The sequence below is a fragment of the Eupeodes corollae genome, chromosome 2 (assembly GCF_945859685.1).
Source record: "Eupeodes corollae chromosome 2, idEupCoro1.1, whole genome shotgun sequence".
Taxonomy (NCBI): domain Eukaryota; kingdom Metazoa; phylum Arthropoda; class Insecta; order Diptera; family Syrphidae; genus Eupeodes; species Eupeodes corollae.
In genome coordinates this window covers 102,440,478-102,455,730 of record NC_079148.1, presented here as the reverse complement: position 1 = coordinate 102,455,730, position 15,253 = coordinate 102,440,478, and the positions used below count along the sequence as shown (strand labels likewise).

The 15,253-nt window shown below is 34.6% G+C and overlaps 2 protein-coding genes across 3 annotated transcripts in view; one reads left to right on the top strand and one right to left on the bottom strand.

The window, feature by feature from the left end:
- LOC129946981 (serine-rich adhesin for platelets) overlaps positions 1-15,253 on the top strand; it is a 437,327-nt gene that overhangs the window by 128,191 nt on the left and 293,883 nt on the right. The gene's annotated exons all lie outside the window — the stretch shown is intronic.
- LOC129946982 (odorant receptor 85c-like) lies at positions 7,818-9,574 on the bottom strand. 2 transcript variants are annotated; one of them, XR_008781671.1, is made up of 4 exons: positions 8,795-9,574; positions 8,534-8,735; positions 8,320-8,429; positions 7,818-7,937 (listed from the first exon to the last, which is right to left on the bottom strand). XR_008781671.1 is itself a non-coding variant. In XM_056057366.1 (4 exons), exons 1-4 carry the CDS (start codon positions 9,559-9,561, stop codon positions 7,884-7,886), a joined length of 1,179 nt encoding a protein of 392 aa, XP_055913341.1. In that variant the 5' UTR covers positions 9,562-9,574; the 3' UTR covers positions 7,818-7,883. The 2 variants fall into 2 exon arrangements, 1 of the variants encoding a protein (XP_055913341.1); XM_056057366.1 differs by having other exon boundaries at positions 8,320-8,475.

Sequence of the window (15,253 nt, the reverse complement as noted above, 5' to 3'; positions counted from 1 at the left end):
ACTCCAGTAGTTAACATGACAACTGAAATAGTCAATTTGACAACTACGGTAGTCAATACGACAACTGCGGTAGTCAATATTATAACTCCAGTATTCAATACTACAACTCTGGTAGTCAATATTATAACTCCAGTAGTCAATATGACAACTGCGGTAGTCAATACGACAACTGCGGTAGTCAATATTATAACTCCAGTAGTCAATATTATAACTCCAGTAGTCAATATGACAACTAAAATAGTCAATATGACAACTGCGGTAGTCAATACAACAACGGCGATAGTCAATATGAGAACTGCGGTAGTCAATATGACAACTGAAATAGTCAGTATGACAACTGCGGTAGTCAATACCACAACTGCGGTCGTCAATGTTATAACTCCAGTAGTCAATACGACAACTGCGGTAGTCAATATTATAACTCCAGTAGCCAACATGACAACTGAAATAGTCAATATGACAACTACGGTAGTCAATACGACAACTGCAGTAGTCAATATTATAACTCCAGTATTCAATACTACAACTGTGGTAGTCAATATGTCAACTGCGGTAGTCAATACGACAACTGCGATAGTCAATATGAGAACTGCGGTAGTCAATATTATAACTCCAGTAGTCAATATTATAACTCCAGTAGTCAATATGACAACTAAAATAGTCAATATGACAACTGCGGTAGTCAATACAACAACGGCGATAGTCAATATGAGAACTGCGGTAGTCAATATGACAACTGAAATAGTCAATATGACAACTGCGGTAGTCAATACCACAACTGCGGTCGTCAATGTTATAACTCCAGTAGTCAATACGACAACTGCGGTAGTCAATATTATAACTCCAGTAGCCAACATGACAACTGAAATAGTCAATATGACAACTGCGTTAGTCAATGCGACAACTGCGATAGTCAATATGAGAACTGCGGTAGTCAATATTATAGCTCAGTAGTCAATATTATAACTCCAGTAGTCAATATGACAACTGAAATAGTCAATATGACAACTGCGGTAGTCAATACCACAACTGCGGTAGTCAATATTATAACTCCAGTATTCAGTGCTACAACTGTGGTAGTCAATACGACAACTGCGATAGTCAATATGAGAACTGCGGTAGACAATATTATAACTCCAGTAGTCAATATTATTACTCCAGTAATCAATACGAAAACTGTGGTAGTCAATATGACAATTGCGGTAGTCAATACGAAAACTGTGGTAGTCAATATGACAATTGCGGTAGTAATACGAAAACTGCGGTAGTATATATGAAAACTGCGGTAGTCAATATTAAAACAACTGCGGTAGTCAATACAACAAGTCAATACGACAAATTCGGGAGTCAATATGTCAACTGCGGTTGTCAATAAGACAATTGCGGTAATCAATATCACAATTTTTGTTGAAAAGCGAAATCTAAATTGAATTCCGGGTATTCAATACAAAAAACTTTGGTATTCAATTTTGTTGAAGTTGTATAATAATTGAAAATTGTTCTGTTGATTATCCAGTAGTCAATTTTCAAAAATAAGGTTTAAGCTTTGTCAGAAATTGTCCGACGTGAATATTTGATTTTGCTTAACTCGTGTTTCGGTATAAAAATTGCGACAGCTTGAAAATAAGTTTGTTTTTTGTTCAGATCGTAACAATTTAAAAAGAACACACTCAAAAACAAAGGACCCACAGCACGTCAGACAAATTTTAATAGGTGACCAATATTATAAATTTTTTTAAAAAACTTTTATTGAAAACATAACATAGTATGAAATTTATAAAAACGCAAAGAATATAGTTAAGAAATCTTTAGGTAGTACCCGTGACGTGATGGTTAGTGCGTTGGACTTTCATGTCAGAGGTCTTGTTTAGTAGTTTTTTCTCGGGTACTGCCTGTTACGAGGAATTGACAAATTCTCCAAGAATAATTCGTTTCATTAAAAGTGCTCTATCAAATTCCCCGTTTGGTTTTAGCTTAACTGAAGGTCCCCAACTGGCAATATTACTGGCACCGTAGTTTTTAATGCACTGTTATCCAACCTTACTTTAAAAGAAATAATTATTACTCAAGACTGCTAAGAACGAAAATAAATTCGTGTTTCGGAACAATTAGTTTATAACTATGTCCTAGTAACTCATGGTTTATCTGTGTAAGTCATGGTTTATCCAAGACTTAAATGTTTGTATGCCAAATCGTCACAAGAGTTACTTTTGGACGATTTCTCAATTCTTCGCAAAAAGCACTACCCATGAAAAAAACTTTAGATTGGGATTGGACCCAAGACATCGGGCATGACAGTCCTACGAACTTACCATTACGCCACGGGTACTTAAGGCAGCTGGTTGAACTTATATTATACTTAAACAAAAGTTCATGGGGTTTTGAAAGACTCCTGTAAATAAGGGTTCATTATAAAGTGATACTTCCTTAACACAATCAATTAAAATATGTAACTATTTTTCAAGGACACTGATGAAGACTTCTCAGCTTTTTTTTTCGACAAAAATATAATTTTGGCCCATATTATTTTTACAAAATTACTAGAAAACAAACTCTGCTACTGATGGGTTTCTAAAACATTTGTGTAATATTTTAGCACGACAAAGTCTAAAAACCTCAAAACACAGTTATTTTCCCGTGTTCTGCATCAGCATATAAGAGTCAATATTTACGTAGATACTTTAAACCCTCCAAGCAACATCTCTTACAATCGTGAGCAAATAATTTAACACTACCCCGCTATTTTTGTTGTGATCACCCAACTTACGGCTAATGCAAATTTAATCTACCAACATTATACCAAAAATGTTAACTTGGTCTTATGCTGTAATCTGTCGTCGGTCGTTCCCCGAACTAACTCCGACTTTTAATGTAGAGTGTTACAAGCCACGAATTACACAGTCACCTTTAGAGATACTTTTAAAACAAAAAGTCGTGATTATCAGTTCTTTTTTGTTTTTGTTATTTTTGTTGTTGTTCTATGGTGAATGTTGGTTGTTGGAATTCAGCTAGCTGACTTAATTACATGAAATCAATTCTTTGGTAGATTGGAGTTGTTTCTTTTTGTTCAAGTTGAATAAATTATCTTTTTGTTTCTTATGTGAAAAAGTCTTTGCGCGGATTGTGGATTGCGGATAGCTTGCTAATGGCTATCTCTTTGTCAATCAATTGAAAATGAAGTCTTGATACTGATAGTCTTATTTTTCTTTTATACTGCAATAAATATAAAACATAACTTAGATAATATTGTTCTCGACATATTTTAGTTGTTATTCAAGGCTGTAACTCTAACATATTGAAAGAGTCTTCAGAAGAAAAACAAAGTTCTAGTTTATCCGCTTGAGGTTAAAATGTATACGATATTTAAAACGTCTGATCAAGAAAATTCCCACCACACCTTAAAGACATGAAAATATCATTTAAATGAAGGGAACTTTTAAAATATGGGATTTTCCGATCTTGAACTACTAAAACACTTTCTACCTGAATAATCATCGTTCATAGGCTTATATCTATAAAAGAAGAGATAGTTCCATTGGAACAAGACTTCAAGTGGAAATAAAGTAAAGTTCACCTTCTTTCGTCTAACATTAATTAAAAAATTCATTAGTACTTAGTCTACTATACTTTTTGATGTCAGCTCTAAATATACAACTTCCTCTCTACCACCCAACAAGAAACAAAGTGACACGCATACCATCAAGAGCATACGTGGTCATCACATTAAGGAATGCTGCAGTTTGACAAAAAGAATCAAGCACCCAGATTGCAGTGTCTGGTTTTGGAATTTATTGCTCATTTTCCGAGAATCATCATCTTGTTAGATTTATTAGGATACCCAACAAATTCACTCTAACTTCCTGTAGCCTAGGCAATGAATAGTGTTTTCTCCACATCACAATACCCGAAGTGTAGTTAGGTATGGATGCACGAGAATGCATTGTACGAGGTGACATTTCTATACAAAGATCTCCAACGATGAAGACCCAAAACTCAAAGCCAACCAACGCGCATCACCTCAAAAGCTCATATCACCTCAGTATCGCCTCTTTAAGTGAGAAATTCCAAACTTTATCTATTCTTCTAGCTACATAAATGCATATATGCGGGGGTTCAGTACGATGTGTATAAGTACCTTTTGGTGGTGCACTTCAACCTACAAACGTGGCCAATAGATAAAAGGGTACACAATGCTCTTGTCTCATACCTTCACGATATTTTCCAAACTTTGAATATGAAATTATCATGGGTTAAATCTTATGCACGTGGGCTTCAAACTAACATTCTAGTCTAGATACATATGTGCTTATATCATCTAGAACTTCTAACATAGTTTTCTGTTTTCTAGATAAATCTGCATCTATATATTTCTTCTTCCTAATATCATATGTGAGTCGTGGTAATATACCAACGTACCGTAAAAAAAATGAAAACACAAAATCTAGACATTCAGTGACGTGACCCGATTGCAGACTTATAGATGCATCATATACTCGTGTAGTTACCCTCTGTAGCACTGCATTGGATATTCGTATTGTATGCCTTTGAGATAAAGCTGGAAAACAAGAATAGAATCCCCAGTACCCAGTTAGACAGACACCTCTAACGGCAAGCATTGGTGCCCCAATCAAAAACGAAAAATATCTACAGAAAAAAGAAGAAGAAGAATGACAATAGCCAGTGATGTTATAGATTTTAATACAAATTTTGGACATTTACAATTTTAACTTTTATTTCAATATTGGGTAAAATTAACAAAAAGTTGTAAAATGATCATTATCTCAATTTACTCTTTTAAGTCAAACAAATTTTTGTTTAAATTTTTAACTTTCCACAGGAAGTTATTATAATCGGTCCGATGTGTCATATTGAAAATTTTGACATTTCTCGACGTTCCAAGGTCCCTTGAGTCGAAATAAAAGATTTTTAGAGAGATGTCTGTGCGTGCGTGTGTACTTTCGTCTGTACTTTCGTATGTTCGTACGTTCACGACGTTTTTTTCGTCGTCCATGGCTCAAAAACCAGTAGAGATATTGACTTCTCTCAAACAAATTCCTTGGGTGGGTTTTACCAATTCAAAGAAAGGTCTAAATTTTGGTTAACTTCAAACATCTCACGAACTAATAACGCTAGAGACTTGAATTAAAATTTAAATTACACATTGTAACGTTATACCAAATAAATATATTTTTGAAAAATATTCCAACTAACGTTAACATTTATTAAAACACTATTGTCTATTTTAGGTTATGTTATGTTAGGTTAGGTTAATAGATAAGCTATTGATGACGTTATGGCCATACTTAGATAAATAAGGATCCACTGTGATACCCTGAAGTATTGAACTTACTTAAAAGAATGAATAAATCTATGGTACAAGGTGTCTCAAAAGAAAGTTCACATTTAAAACTTTTTTTAGAAGAAGTCTTAGCTTTATTGAAAAAATGTTTATTTTATATTGAAGTAGTACACTGTTTGGGAATTTATCTTTTTTAAATAACATTGTCCAAATATAAACCGTTGCGCTCTCGGCATTCATTTAGTCGGGCACTAAAATTGCCTATGACAGCTCGGCAGGTAGTCTTTTAATTGTGCCAGGGAAGTCGGTTTATTAGCGTTAACTTTTGATTGAAATCCATATTCGTTAAATCGGGACTCCGTGGAGGCCAATTTATGTCACCTGGCCTGGAGATTAATTTGTTCGGAAAAATTTCTCGAACTCGAGGCAGAGATCTGTTGGACGTATGTGAAGTTGCTCCATCCTGCTGGAACCATGTTCTTTGGTTGTAACCAGGATAGTTTTGCAGTTGGGGTACGAAAAACTCGTCTAACATCTCCACATAACGCTCTGAATTCACTGTCAGTGTGCGTCCCCTTAAATCTTCAAAAAGGAAGACAATTCCTCGCGCCGACATCGCTGCCCATACGGTGACTTTGGTTGAATGTAGCGGTTTCTGATGTTTTTGTTTTGGGTTGGTTGCACTTCAGTAACGACAATTTTGCTTGTTTACATGCCCATTCAGGTGAAAATGGGATTCATCGGAAAACAAGATGTGAACGTTGTAAAGCGCTCAATCATCTGATTTACAAAGGCAAGCCTCTGACCAGCATCTTGAGGCTTCAGTTTTGGCACTAACTGAATTTTGTACGGGTGCAACTTTGTGCACATTTAAAGCAACAGCACGCTTCCGAATCGAGAGGTTTGGATCATCTCGAATAGACTGAGTAACACTGTCCACGTTTTCGACTGTTCTGGCCGACCAGATTTTGGTTTCTCCAGAGTTTACCCAGTCTCTTCAAACTTCTTAACCCATTTTGAAATGAGTCGAGTGCTAGACGCATCATTTAAGTGACGAATATGTCGAATTCTGCAGAATTTTCTACGCGCTATAGTCGCCGAATTATCGTTTTTGTAAAACTCACGTACGCACAACGCACGGTCTGCACCAGAGAAACGCTCCATAGCGACTAAATTCCCAAGAGCCAGACTACCGACTGACATACCCCCGCGCCCCTCAGAATAGTTACTTTCGCGTAATAAGATAAACAAATGTGAACTTACTTTTGAGAGTATTATTGGGTTGTCTTATTCTAGACATTTAGAAGCTTGGTAAAGCATAATAGGCTGCTTCTTGGAATATCTTCAAGTTAAGCCTTAGAATTTATTTCTAGTGTAGGGGAGTGGCATGATAAGTTCTTCGTCATCACTACATCCCCCGATTCACGTTGTGACCTTTCGCCAGGTGCATTCTTTTGCTTTTTGGGTAACCCAGAAAGTTTTGACCTGTTTTTCTCGCAAGCTGGCGTAAGTTTTTTTTGTCTAGGTTCGCAATTAAAAGGTTTATTGCTTTGTCGAAATTGGCCCATAGTTTCCTGGTTGTGACACAGGTTTCAAGGCATTACCATCTTGTTACCGGCGTCTTCATTCCTATAGTCCACCCCTGTGACTTGGTAGCCAGCGACCGTAATTTACAAACCCTTATTTTACTGGACTATTTTTGATCAATATTTGTCTTAAGAAAGTAGTTTAAAACTTCAGATTGCGATTAGAGGCTGAGACTTAAGACATATTTTGTTGGTCTGATTTTCACTATGGCAACGATCTTCCTAGAAATCTCAAAACTTAGGTTTGAATTGGGGATTTTAAAAAACTAAACAGTATTTCAGTAAATATAATTAAACCATTAATTAAGTGCTGAAAATAATTACACTCGTATTGGCCTTAGAACAGCTTATGTTGGATAACGATTTAAAAAAAAAAAACATTATGGTGGCTTCGATAACTAATAAATCATATTAATGGCCCGTAAACAAATTTCGCATTGGTAACCATGTTTCAACTAACGAGGGGCATTAAAGTCGAACTGTTTTCCTAAAATTGAAGACATACATTTAAAATACCTATAGTTCATGCATGGTGCCGGGCCATGTCACACATTCCATAACCAATGACCCAAATACTAATAGAATGTCTGGCTTTAAAAAATATAAATACTTAAACAGTGTTATCTTTTGAAAATCGAGAGAAACAGTGAAGACTCTTCAAGTAAGTATCTACTTTTATCAAAGAATTTTTAGGCTTTTAGCTTTTAAGATTGAATTGATTGTTAACCAATGTTGAAGATTTTAAGAATGGCTTATCATTTCCAATTTTTTCACTTCCCTTTAAATCAAAATTTATTGTCTAGAATTTTTATTATTGACGAATTCAAATTTAATGCACCTAAATGTTCTTTAGTTTTTTAAATAGAAGAAATCAATTGAGTACATTTACAAACCAGTTAGTGCTTGTGTTTTTATTTGTTATTGTTCATTGAAAATCTATGAGGCATAGATATTGGTTTTAGAGAATATCAAACAATTACTTAAAATGGTGTGTTTGTTTATTTAGTTACATTATAGAGAAACATGAAAATTTCGTAAGTTGAAACGATGATCTGGAAAAAATTAAACAAAATTCAATAGAATCGTATCTTACTTTATATTGTTTTAAATTCATATCAAAGTTGTATACAAAATGCAATCTTGTTGGAAGTCAATATTCGTTATTTAAATTTTGAGACTGATAATTGAATGTTTACGTTTATCATTCATTTTAAATTATTTACGATTCATAACATTTTTATTATTTATCTTTATTATTTTACACCAATACCATACCTACATTCCCTTTAGTATTGGAAAGCTCCTTAAAAAAATATTATGAATATTAAATGAAGACATTATGCTTCTAGTATTGAAATAAAGAAAATGATTATTTTCTGAGTAATGCTTTTCCAACAGACTGAATTCTCTTACAACCCTGACACTTATACCTACCTCTTTAAAATATTCCATTGATACCGTCTTCATTTTGAATGCTTGCAAGGTTTGTGGTCTATTAGCCTTTATCATCATAATCAATACCATCTTTCTGTACTTGGGTGTGCCTTCATACCAATTATGGTCATAAATGGAATAAAGCAAATTTGAACTCTAGCACAGAAATTTGTTAAAACAAAATCAACACTTTTATCAAATATTTTAGACTTACAGCATCGAACAGTTTTATCCCCATGGAACATCTCAAATAAACCGACATCATGAGTGCGAAAATATCCACCACAAATACTGGAGTCTTAAATAAGTCATTCGAATTAGCCAACGAAAACAAAAACATGCAACCACAAATATTCGTAAAGGCAAAGGTCATAAAATTACTGAAGCTGTAGATTTCGTTCATTTCGTTGCAAATACTGTGGAAAGTATTGATTAACAATAAAAGAACACATATTTAAAAGTTCTTTCAACTTACCTGTCTAAATTGTATTGAAATCGAACAAGCCTGGCCAACTGCCGATTAGTTCTCTCGCCTTGTCGAGCATCAAGCTTACTCAACTCCTCACCCAGGTACCTATAATGCATGCATAATTGAGCTGTAGACGTTGCAATTATGATATCCTCCTTTAACCAACTGTAAGATCCCCCAAAAATAGTTGCGGCCTGAAAACAATAGACCACAGCGTAACCAAGATAACTGGAGGTGCCAAAAGGATTCCACACGACAAAAGGATACAAAAACTGATAATTGTTGTCCTCGGAAACAACCCAGAAGAAAATCGATTTGCAAATTGGTATCAAAAGTATGAATAAAGTTGCATTTAAAATTGCCAGCCTTATGGTTTTATTTTTTCCCATGATTTCTTTGGCATAATTATCCAAACGATAGGTCTGTTGGTCTTTGTAGTTTTTCGGAAAAATTACTTCGAGTGTTTTTAAGAAGTTTCGAATTCTTGTTTTCTTCATGATAAATGTGAATTCTCTGTAAATCACAATCCAAATTCCAACAAAAACTGCCAAACACTCAGATAATTCGTTAAGTTTCAAATCCAGATCATGGAAATAGTACTTCAAAATTGTACTTAAAAAGCTTAACATTTGAATGAATAATCCCGAAGCAAAAACTATTGATAGTTTAAGACGCAATTCAATAAGGAATGCTGGGGGTTCCCGTTTGATTATGGGAACTTGATATAGTGCAAGAAAAAATTCATCAAAATTATAAATCCTTTTCTGTTCCATTATGCGTTTTGAAATTTACCAATAGATGAAAAATCTAAACTAAAAGTATTCACGTCAGATTCAGCACTTTTATAAATTTAGATATTTTGTAAACTTGTCAAAAGCAAATGATAAATTATTTATGGAAAGACAATTAAGCTAAATTTAATTAACTTCAAAAGAATAATTGCGTAAATGCCTACCTTTCTTCTGACCACCTTATTATTTATTCCTTTTGTGAATTCAGTATTGAAATTACTTGAACATTACAAAATTACAAATGGAATTTATGGAAATATTCAATTAAATATTAAATATTAAGAGAGAGGTTGTTATATTTTGTATATTTGTTTGATTTCTGTACCGTAAAAAGAATACTTTAAAATAATAAACGAAAAGTCTGTTTCTGTGTTGAAATCTCAACAAACTTATCTTGATAACGAAACATTTGCAAAAATTTCAGACAACTTTACCATTTTAAAAACTTGACAATAGATATAATTAGGTGGTTTTAATTAATTTTGTGTTTTTAAAATGAAAAAAAAAAACGTTCAAAAATGATAAACTGTGTTTCCTCAAGGATTGTTTGAAAATCAAAGAACTGTGATAACAATTAAAGGAATTGGAAAGAGAAAGTTATTTCCGTTTATCAAAATTGACAAAAAACAGTTTTCAAGAATTTTTTGAATAGTCGTTTATACCCATTGTTTGGGATGTTCAATTTGACACAAAAGCTAGTTTTTTGGCAACTCCTATTTTTTAAGCTGTTATATTTTGATGTTTCAGAAGAAAGAATTACACCATTACTAAATGATAATACTAAGAAATTGTGAAAATTAACGCAGTCAAAGTTCAAAAAAACTTAATCAATTTGAGTCGTCGTTAAGCACCTTCCCGACATAACACCGTGGTTTGCATGAAGACATCCTTCATATTACTTTTGAAGATAAGTTACCACAAAAACTCAAGCTGGTTTTAAATCTGGCTTAAAAGTTTTTGACCTATCAACTTTTTAAATTCGAAAAAATGACCATATTATTCATTTTTTCTAGTCTTAAAAAAATTGGCCGATCCATTGCCACTTACGCCTTCGTATTATAGAGTCTTTAGGTTCCTGGCCTTTCCTTCTATGATGAACCTCATTTGATATACGGTTTGTCCAGAAAATCCGAAGGATGTTACGAAGACGTCTAGAGTAACTTTCCAAGTGCTGCACCCATAAAGAAGCACAGAATCGACATTTTTGTAGTAGCTTTGTTCTTAAGCTGATAGAGTTATTCCTCCAAATTTTCTACAACATATCGAACGCCACTTTTGATTTGCCGATGTAGCAGATGACGTCTTCGGTGGAGACGATACTTCCAAGGTATTGAAAGCTTTTTCCACACGTTGCGACGAAATAGTTATTTGAGAGGATGGTCGGGTTCCGAGGCTGATTCCTTTTGTTTTGCCGTAATTAATTTTCAGCCCCAAAACTTCTGCTTCTTTCTTCACACTTATTGTCATTTGATGGAGATCCATGATCCTATAAGAGAGTAAGCAAAAATCGTCCGCTTAATCCAAGTTCTTTAAATAGGATATCAAAGTCCATTGGATCCCTTCGCTACCTGACAACGCTGTTCGCTGTACATGGCTTATCACCAACAAAAACAAAAGCTCTGTGGGAATTCCATCAAGTCGTTACACTTTGTTGTTCTTAAGTGCTTTTATTGCGGCAACGATCAGCTCTTTGTTTATTCTGTAAACGGTTGAGCCGCCGCACCTGTTTGCAGTATCTTCTGCTTAATGCTCCAATGCCGTAAACTTTTCTCTTTTTCATGTGGTACTAGGACTTCAGTTCATTTCTTTCTGTTAACTGTTTGCATTTATTGATCCTTGCCCAAGATTCTTCTGAAAGCCAAGTGACTATTTTGTCAGCACCTGAAATAAAAACATTAGTCACAGCATTCCAATGGTGTTCGATGTCGTCATGTACTGTGCTGCTGATTGTTCTCATTTCGAGAGACAGGTGGCCCCTGAATTGTTGACGGGTCGTGGGATCGTTTAGTCTGGCGATGTTGATTTTGAGGGCTCGCGTTATTCCGTTGGATCTTCGAACTGTAGCTGTTCGCAATCTTGGGGTAGCTATCATTAGGTGGTGGTCATAGGCGAGTCCAATGTCGTCGCCTTTTCTGTTTCGGACATCCAATAGACTGCTTCTAAAGTGTCGACTGGAAAAGTATTATTTAACTTTTCAAATATTATTCAATTCGAAAACGGCTCTAAGTGTTTAAAGTAAATTTTGATATTCTTTTATCAGACCAATATTTTTTTTTGCACCTCTCTTAATTTGGGAGTCTATCAATCTTTTCAACAGTGTTTTTAGTGTTTTTCATTAAAATGGTAACAAAATCTAAACCAAAAAAAAAACTTAATAAAATATCTTATAACAACGCTGGTGTATCTGCTAAATATCAATGGCAATGGCGTTTTATGGTGCTTTTGGGCTTTAAAGGCTCTCGCTTTGCTTTGCTTATCATCAAACGCTGCTGCCGGAATCATAGTCATCGTCGGCGTTCGTTGTCGTTGTCGCTATCGCTGTCGTTGTCTTTGTCGTCAGTGTCGGTGTCTGTGTCGATGTCGTTCTTGTGCTGTATAGAAAACGTGGTAGTTTCATTTGTTCGTGTCATGGTTGTCATAGTCATCCTCGGCCTGCATTTATCGTTTTGTTCTCGTTTTACCCAAAAACGTGTTCAAATTTCTCTGGCAAAGTTGTTTGAATTCTTTTATTTTGAAGCTCGTCGTCGTCGTCATCGTTGTATTCACTTATTCCCGATTCTGTACTCTATAAATGAAATAACTATGTGGATGGTTATAGCTAAAGCTGGACTCTGGAGCTGGAGCGCATCAGTGGTACTTGTACACTCTACGCTCCATACAGTGTCGCAGTTCCCGTCCGTCGTCGTCGTCGTCGTTGGTCGTTGCTTGTCCCTTCTTTCCGATATGTGAGAAGTGTGAAAACCTGATTTTCATTCAATTATGATGACCGGCCGGCGCGTTGGCGTGCTCGGTTCGGGTAATGGAACTCTATACCGTGCTATGCTGATGGTCTAGCTCTAGCTGTGATGGGGCTGGTTGACTAGCTTAGAGATTTTAGGTTGGCACATTGGGTTCTATGGGGATATGGCAATATGGCAATATCGTGCCGAGCGGCGGCGGCGGTGGCGGTGGCGATGCTAGTGCCCACCAACGAACGAGGTTAGAATGCAATTAGAACTTTTAATGTGTGCGATAAACTTTTCTCGACGCATCATATAGAAACTATACAAAAGGTATAGCTATAGCTATAGAATATAGCAGAAATGGAAAATTGGTGAAGCAATACAAAGTCACATATAGCAAACTGGCTGGGACTGCTGCTGTCTCTGGCTCAGAGTCTCGTCTCATATAGTCCCCTAAGTTGTATTGGAAATCCGCTTGGGAAGTTTTTGTAGATCTCCTTTTTGGGAAATTGAAAGAGCTCCTATAGAAATGTTATGGCTATGTTTAAAGGAGTCTCATAGAAGGGGTGACATAACGGACGTGGATTATTTGAAATGCCATAATTGTGATTCAAATTTGTGAAACTCCATAGTTTGTCTTTGGGTAAACTTTTCAATTTTCGCAGAATAAAAAAAAAGATATATATAGATATGTACATTAAGCAATTTGCAAAGGAAAGTCCTCCATGGAATTTAAAGCTTTGTATGAACAGTATTAAAAGAATTAACTAATTTGGTGTGATTGTATATTTTTTTTAAAAGAGCTCCACAACGAAAATGAGCATTCGGGTGGGATTCGCTGAAATGAAGAGAAGTTTAAGATAAAGTAGAATAGATGAAGGTAGTTGAACTCTCAGAAACAAAGAGAATTTAATGATACTTGTGTTTATTATTAAATATTTTTTAATTTTTTCAATATCTTTGGCATCATGCCTATCAAAAACTTAGCTCAATTTAGGAACTTAATTTGAGCAATTTGTTGTGAAAGTTTTTTTTTATTATTTTTCTCCCGATTTTTTGTTTTAAATATTGAGTGAGGTAAAATGAAGTTTATGAGATTTTCATCAAGTCGTTACAATATTATATAGAATTGAAATCATTAACATTTTGCTTAAATTCCATATTTTGAAATTCCAAGAATAAGGATTTTATACTATTGTATTCTTCTAACTTCCCATTTTTATTATTCTAACTTCCCTTTATTATTATTGATCCAACTTAAATTTAAGTCTTTTTAAATTTCTCCACGTTTCAAGTGCCTTAGGTTTTAAAACCATCGTATTAAGAGAGATTCCTTGTGATGAGTTCATAGGACTGTTGTACGCTAACAACAAACAGAGAAATTGTACAATATTTTAGAAATAAAATGTGAGACTGGGTTAAAATATTTGATATTTATTTTATTGTAGAGATTAAGATGTCTAATTTTTGTGCAAGACAACTACGGTTGCCTATTCATTATTTCATGATGATGACCAATTTACAAAATTGATGGCGATAACTTCACACATTCCATTTTTAAGAAAAACGGGTCGTCTAGAAAGTTTAGAAAATCGATTTACTATGTTTCGAAAGTACAAAGTTTCTTAAAAATATAAATTTTCATGTGTAAATTTCCAATATTATAGTTCTAAAGCTCGTTAACCCTTCACGTTCCAAAGCGATCCTATTTGGAGCTGAAGTTGTAGACTAACTGTAGGTATTATAAATTAGCTCAATTTTTGAAAACCTCGTAGTGCCCATGGTTAGTTTATTGGACTGTCATGCTAGAGGTCTTGAGTTCGATCCCTGTCTAGCCAAGTAAAGTTTTTTCACAAATTTTCCAACGACAATTCTTATCATGAAAAGTGCCGTTTGGATTCGGCTTAAAGCTGTAGACCCCCCCATTCCTGATAACACTAGTCTCTCACAGGAACATTTAAAAGTCGTAAGGCACTAGGCCCTAGTTCTCAACGGACTGTTGCGCCACCTAATTTTTGTAATTTGAACTCATTTATCTCAAACGACTTTTCTCGTCGCAGCGGTGTGAAAATCATAGAAGCTATTGAACCTAAAACTATCAGTCAAATTTTGGTATGTTGTTTTCAGCATGTATGGTTATCGTCATACCTAGAAGCATAATTTCATTTAAATAATTTCAAATCGTTTACACTAAAAAATACCCGAATTTACGAACTTTTTTTAATAGTGCTTCATTTCGTCAATTTTCAATAAATACCTCTGTCCAGGTTTGACTTTTCGAGGGGGCCATATTCAGCGGTGTTTTCATAAAAGCAAAGATTGTTTTTAAAATTGAAAAACGTAGTAATAAATCCGATAAGTTAAAACGAAATTTTTTGATTTCTAGTGCCACACAAAAAATGTTAAAAATAGATGACATTTTCAAGCTCTAGACAATCAGGTCTCATAACGATTATGGAACATTGTCTTTTCTGTGAGCCCTAAGAAATAAGTCAAAGGTGTTGGATTAAAAGATCTCTGTTCTTCACATATCTTACTTGTCCTAACAAGTTAAATTTTTCTACCAGTTTTCTATTGCCAGCAGAGTATTGTCTTCGATGATCCTTGAAATTCGACGTGATTGCAGAATTTGAACACATTTTTTATTAAATTTTAAAAATTGTTGAAGCTTTTGTCTTTCCATTTTTAGTAATGTTTTTATTCTCAAATATCAAAAGATTTCAGTTTCAAAA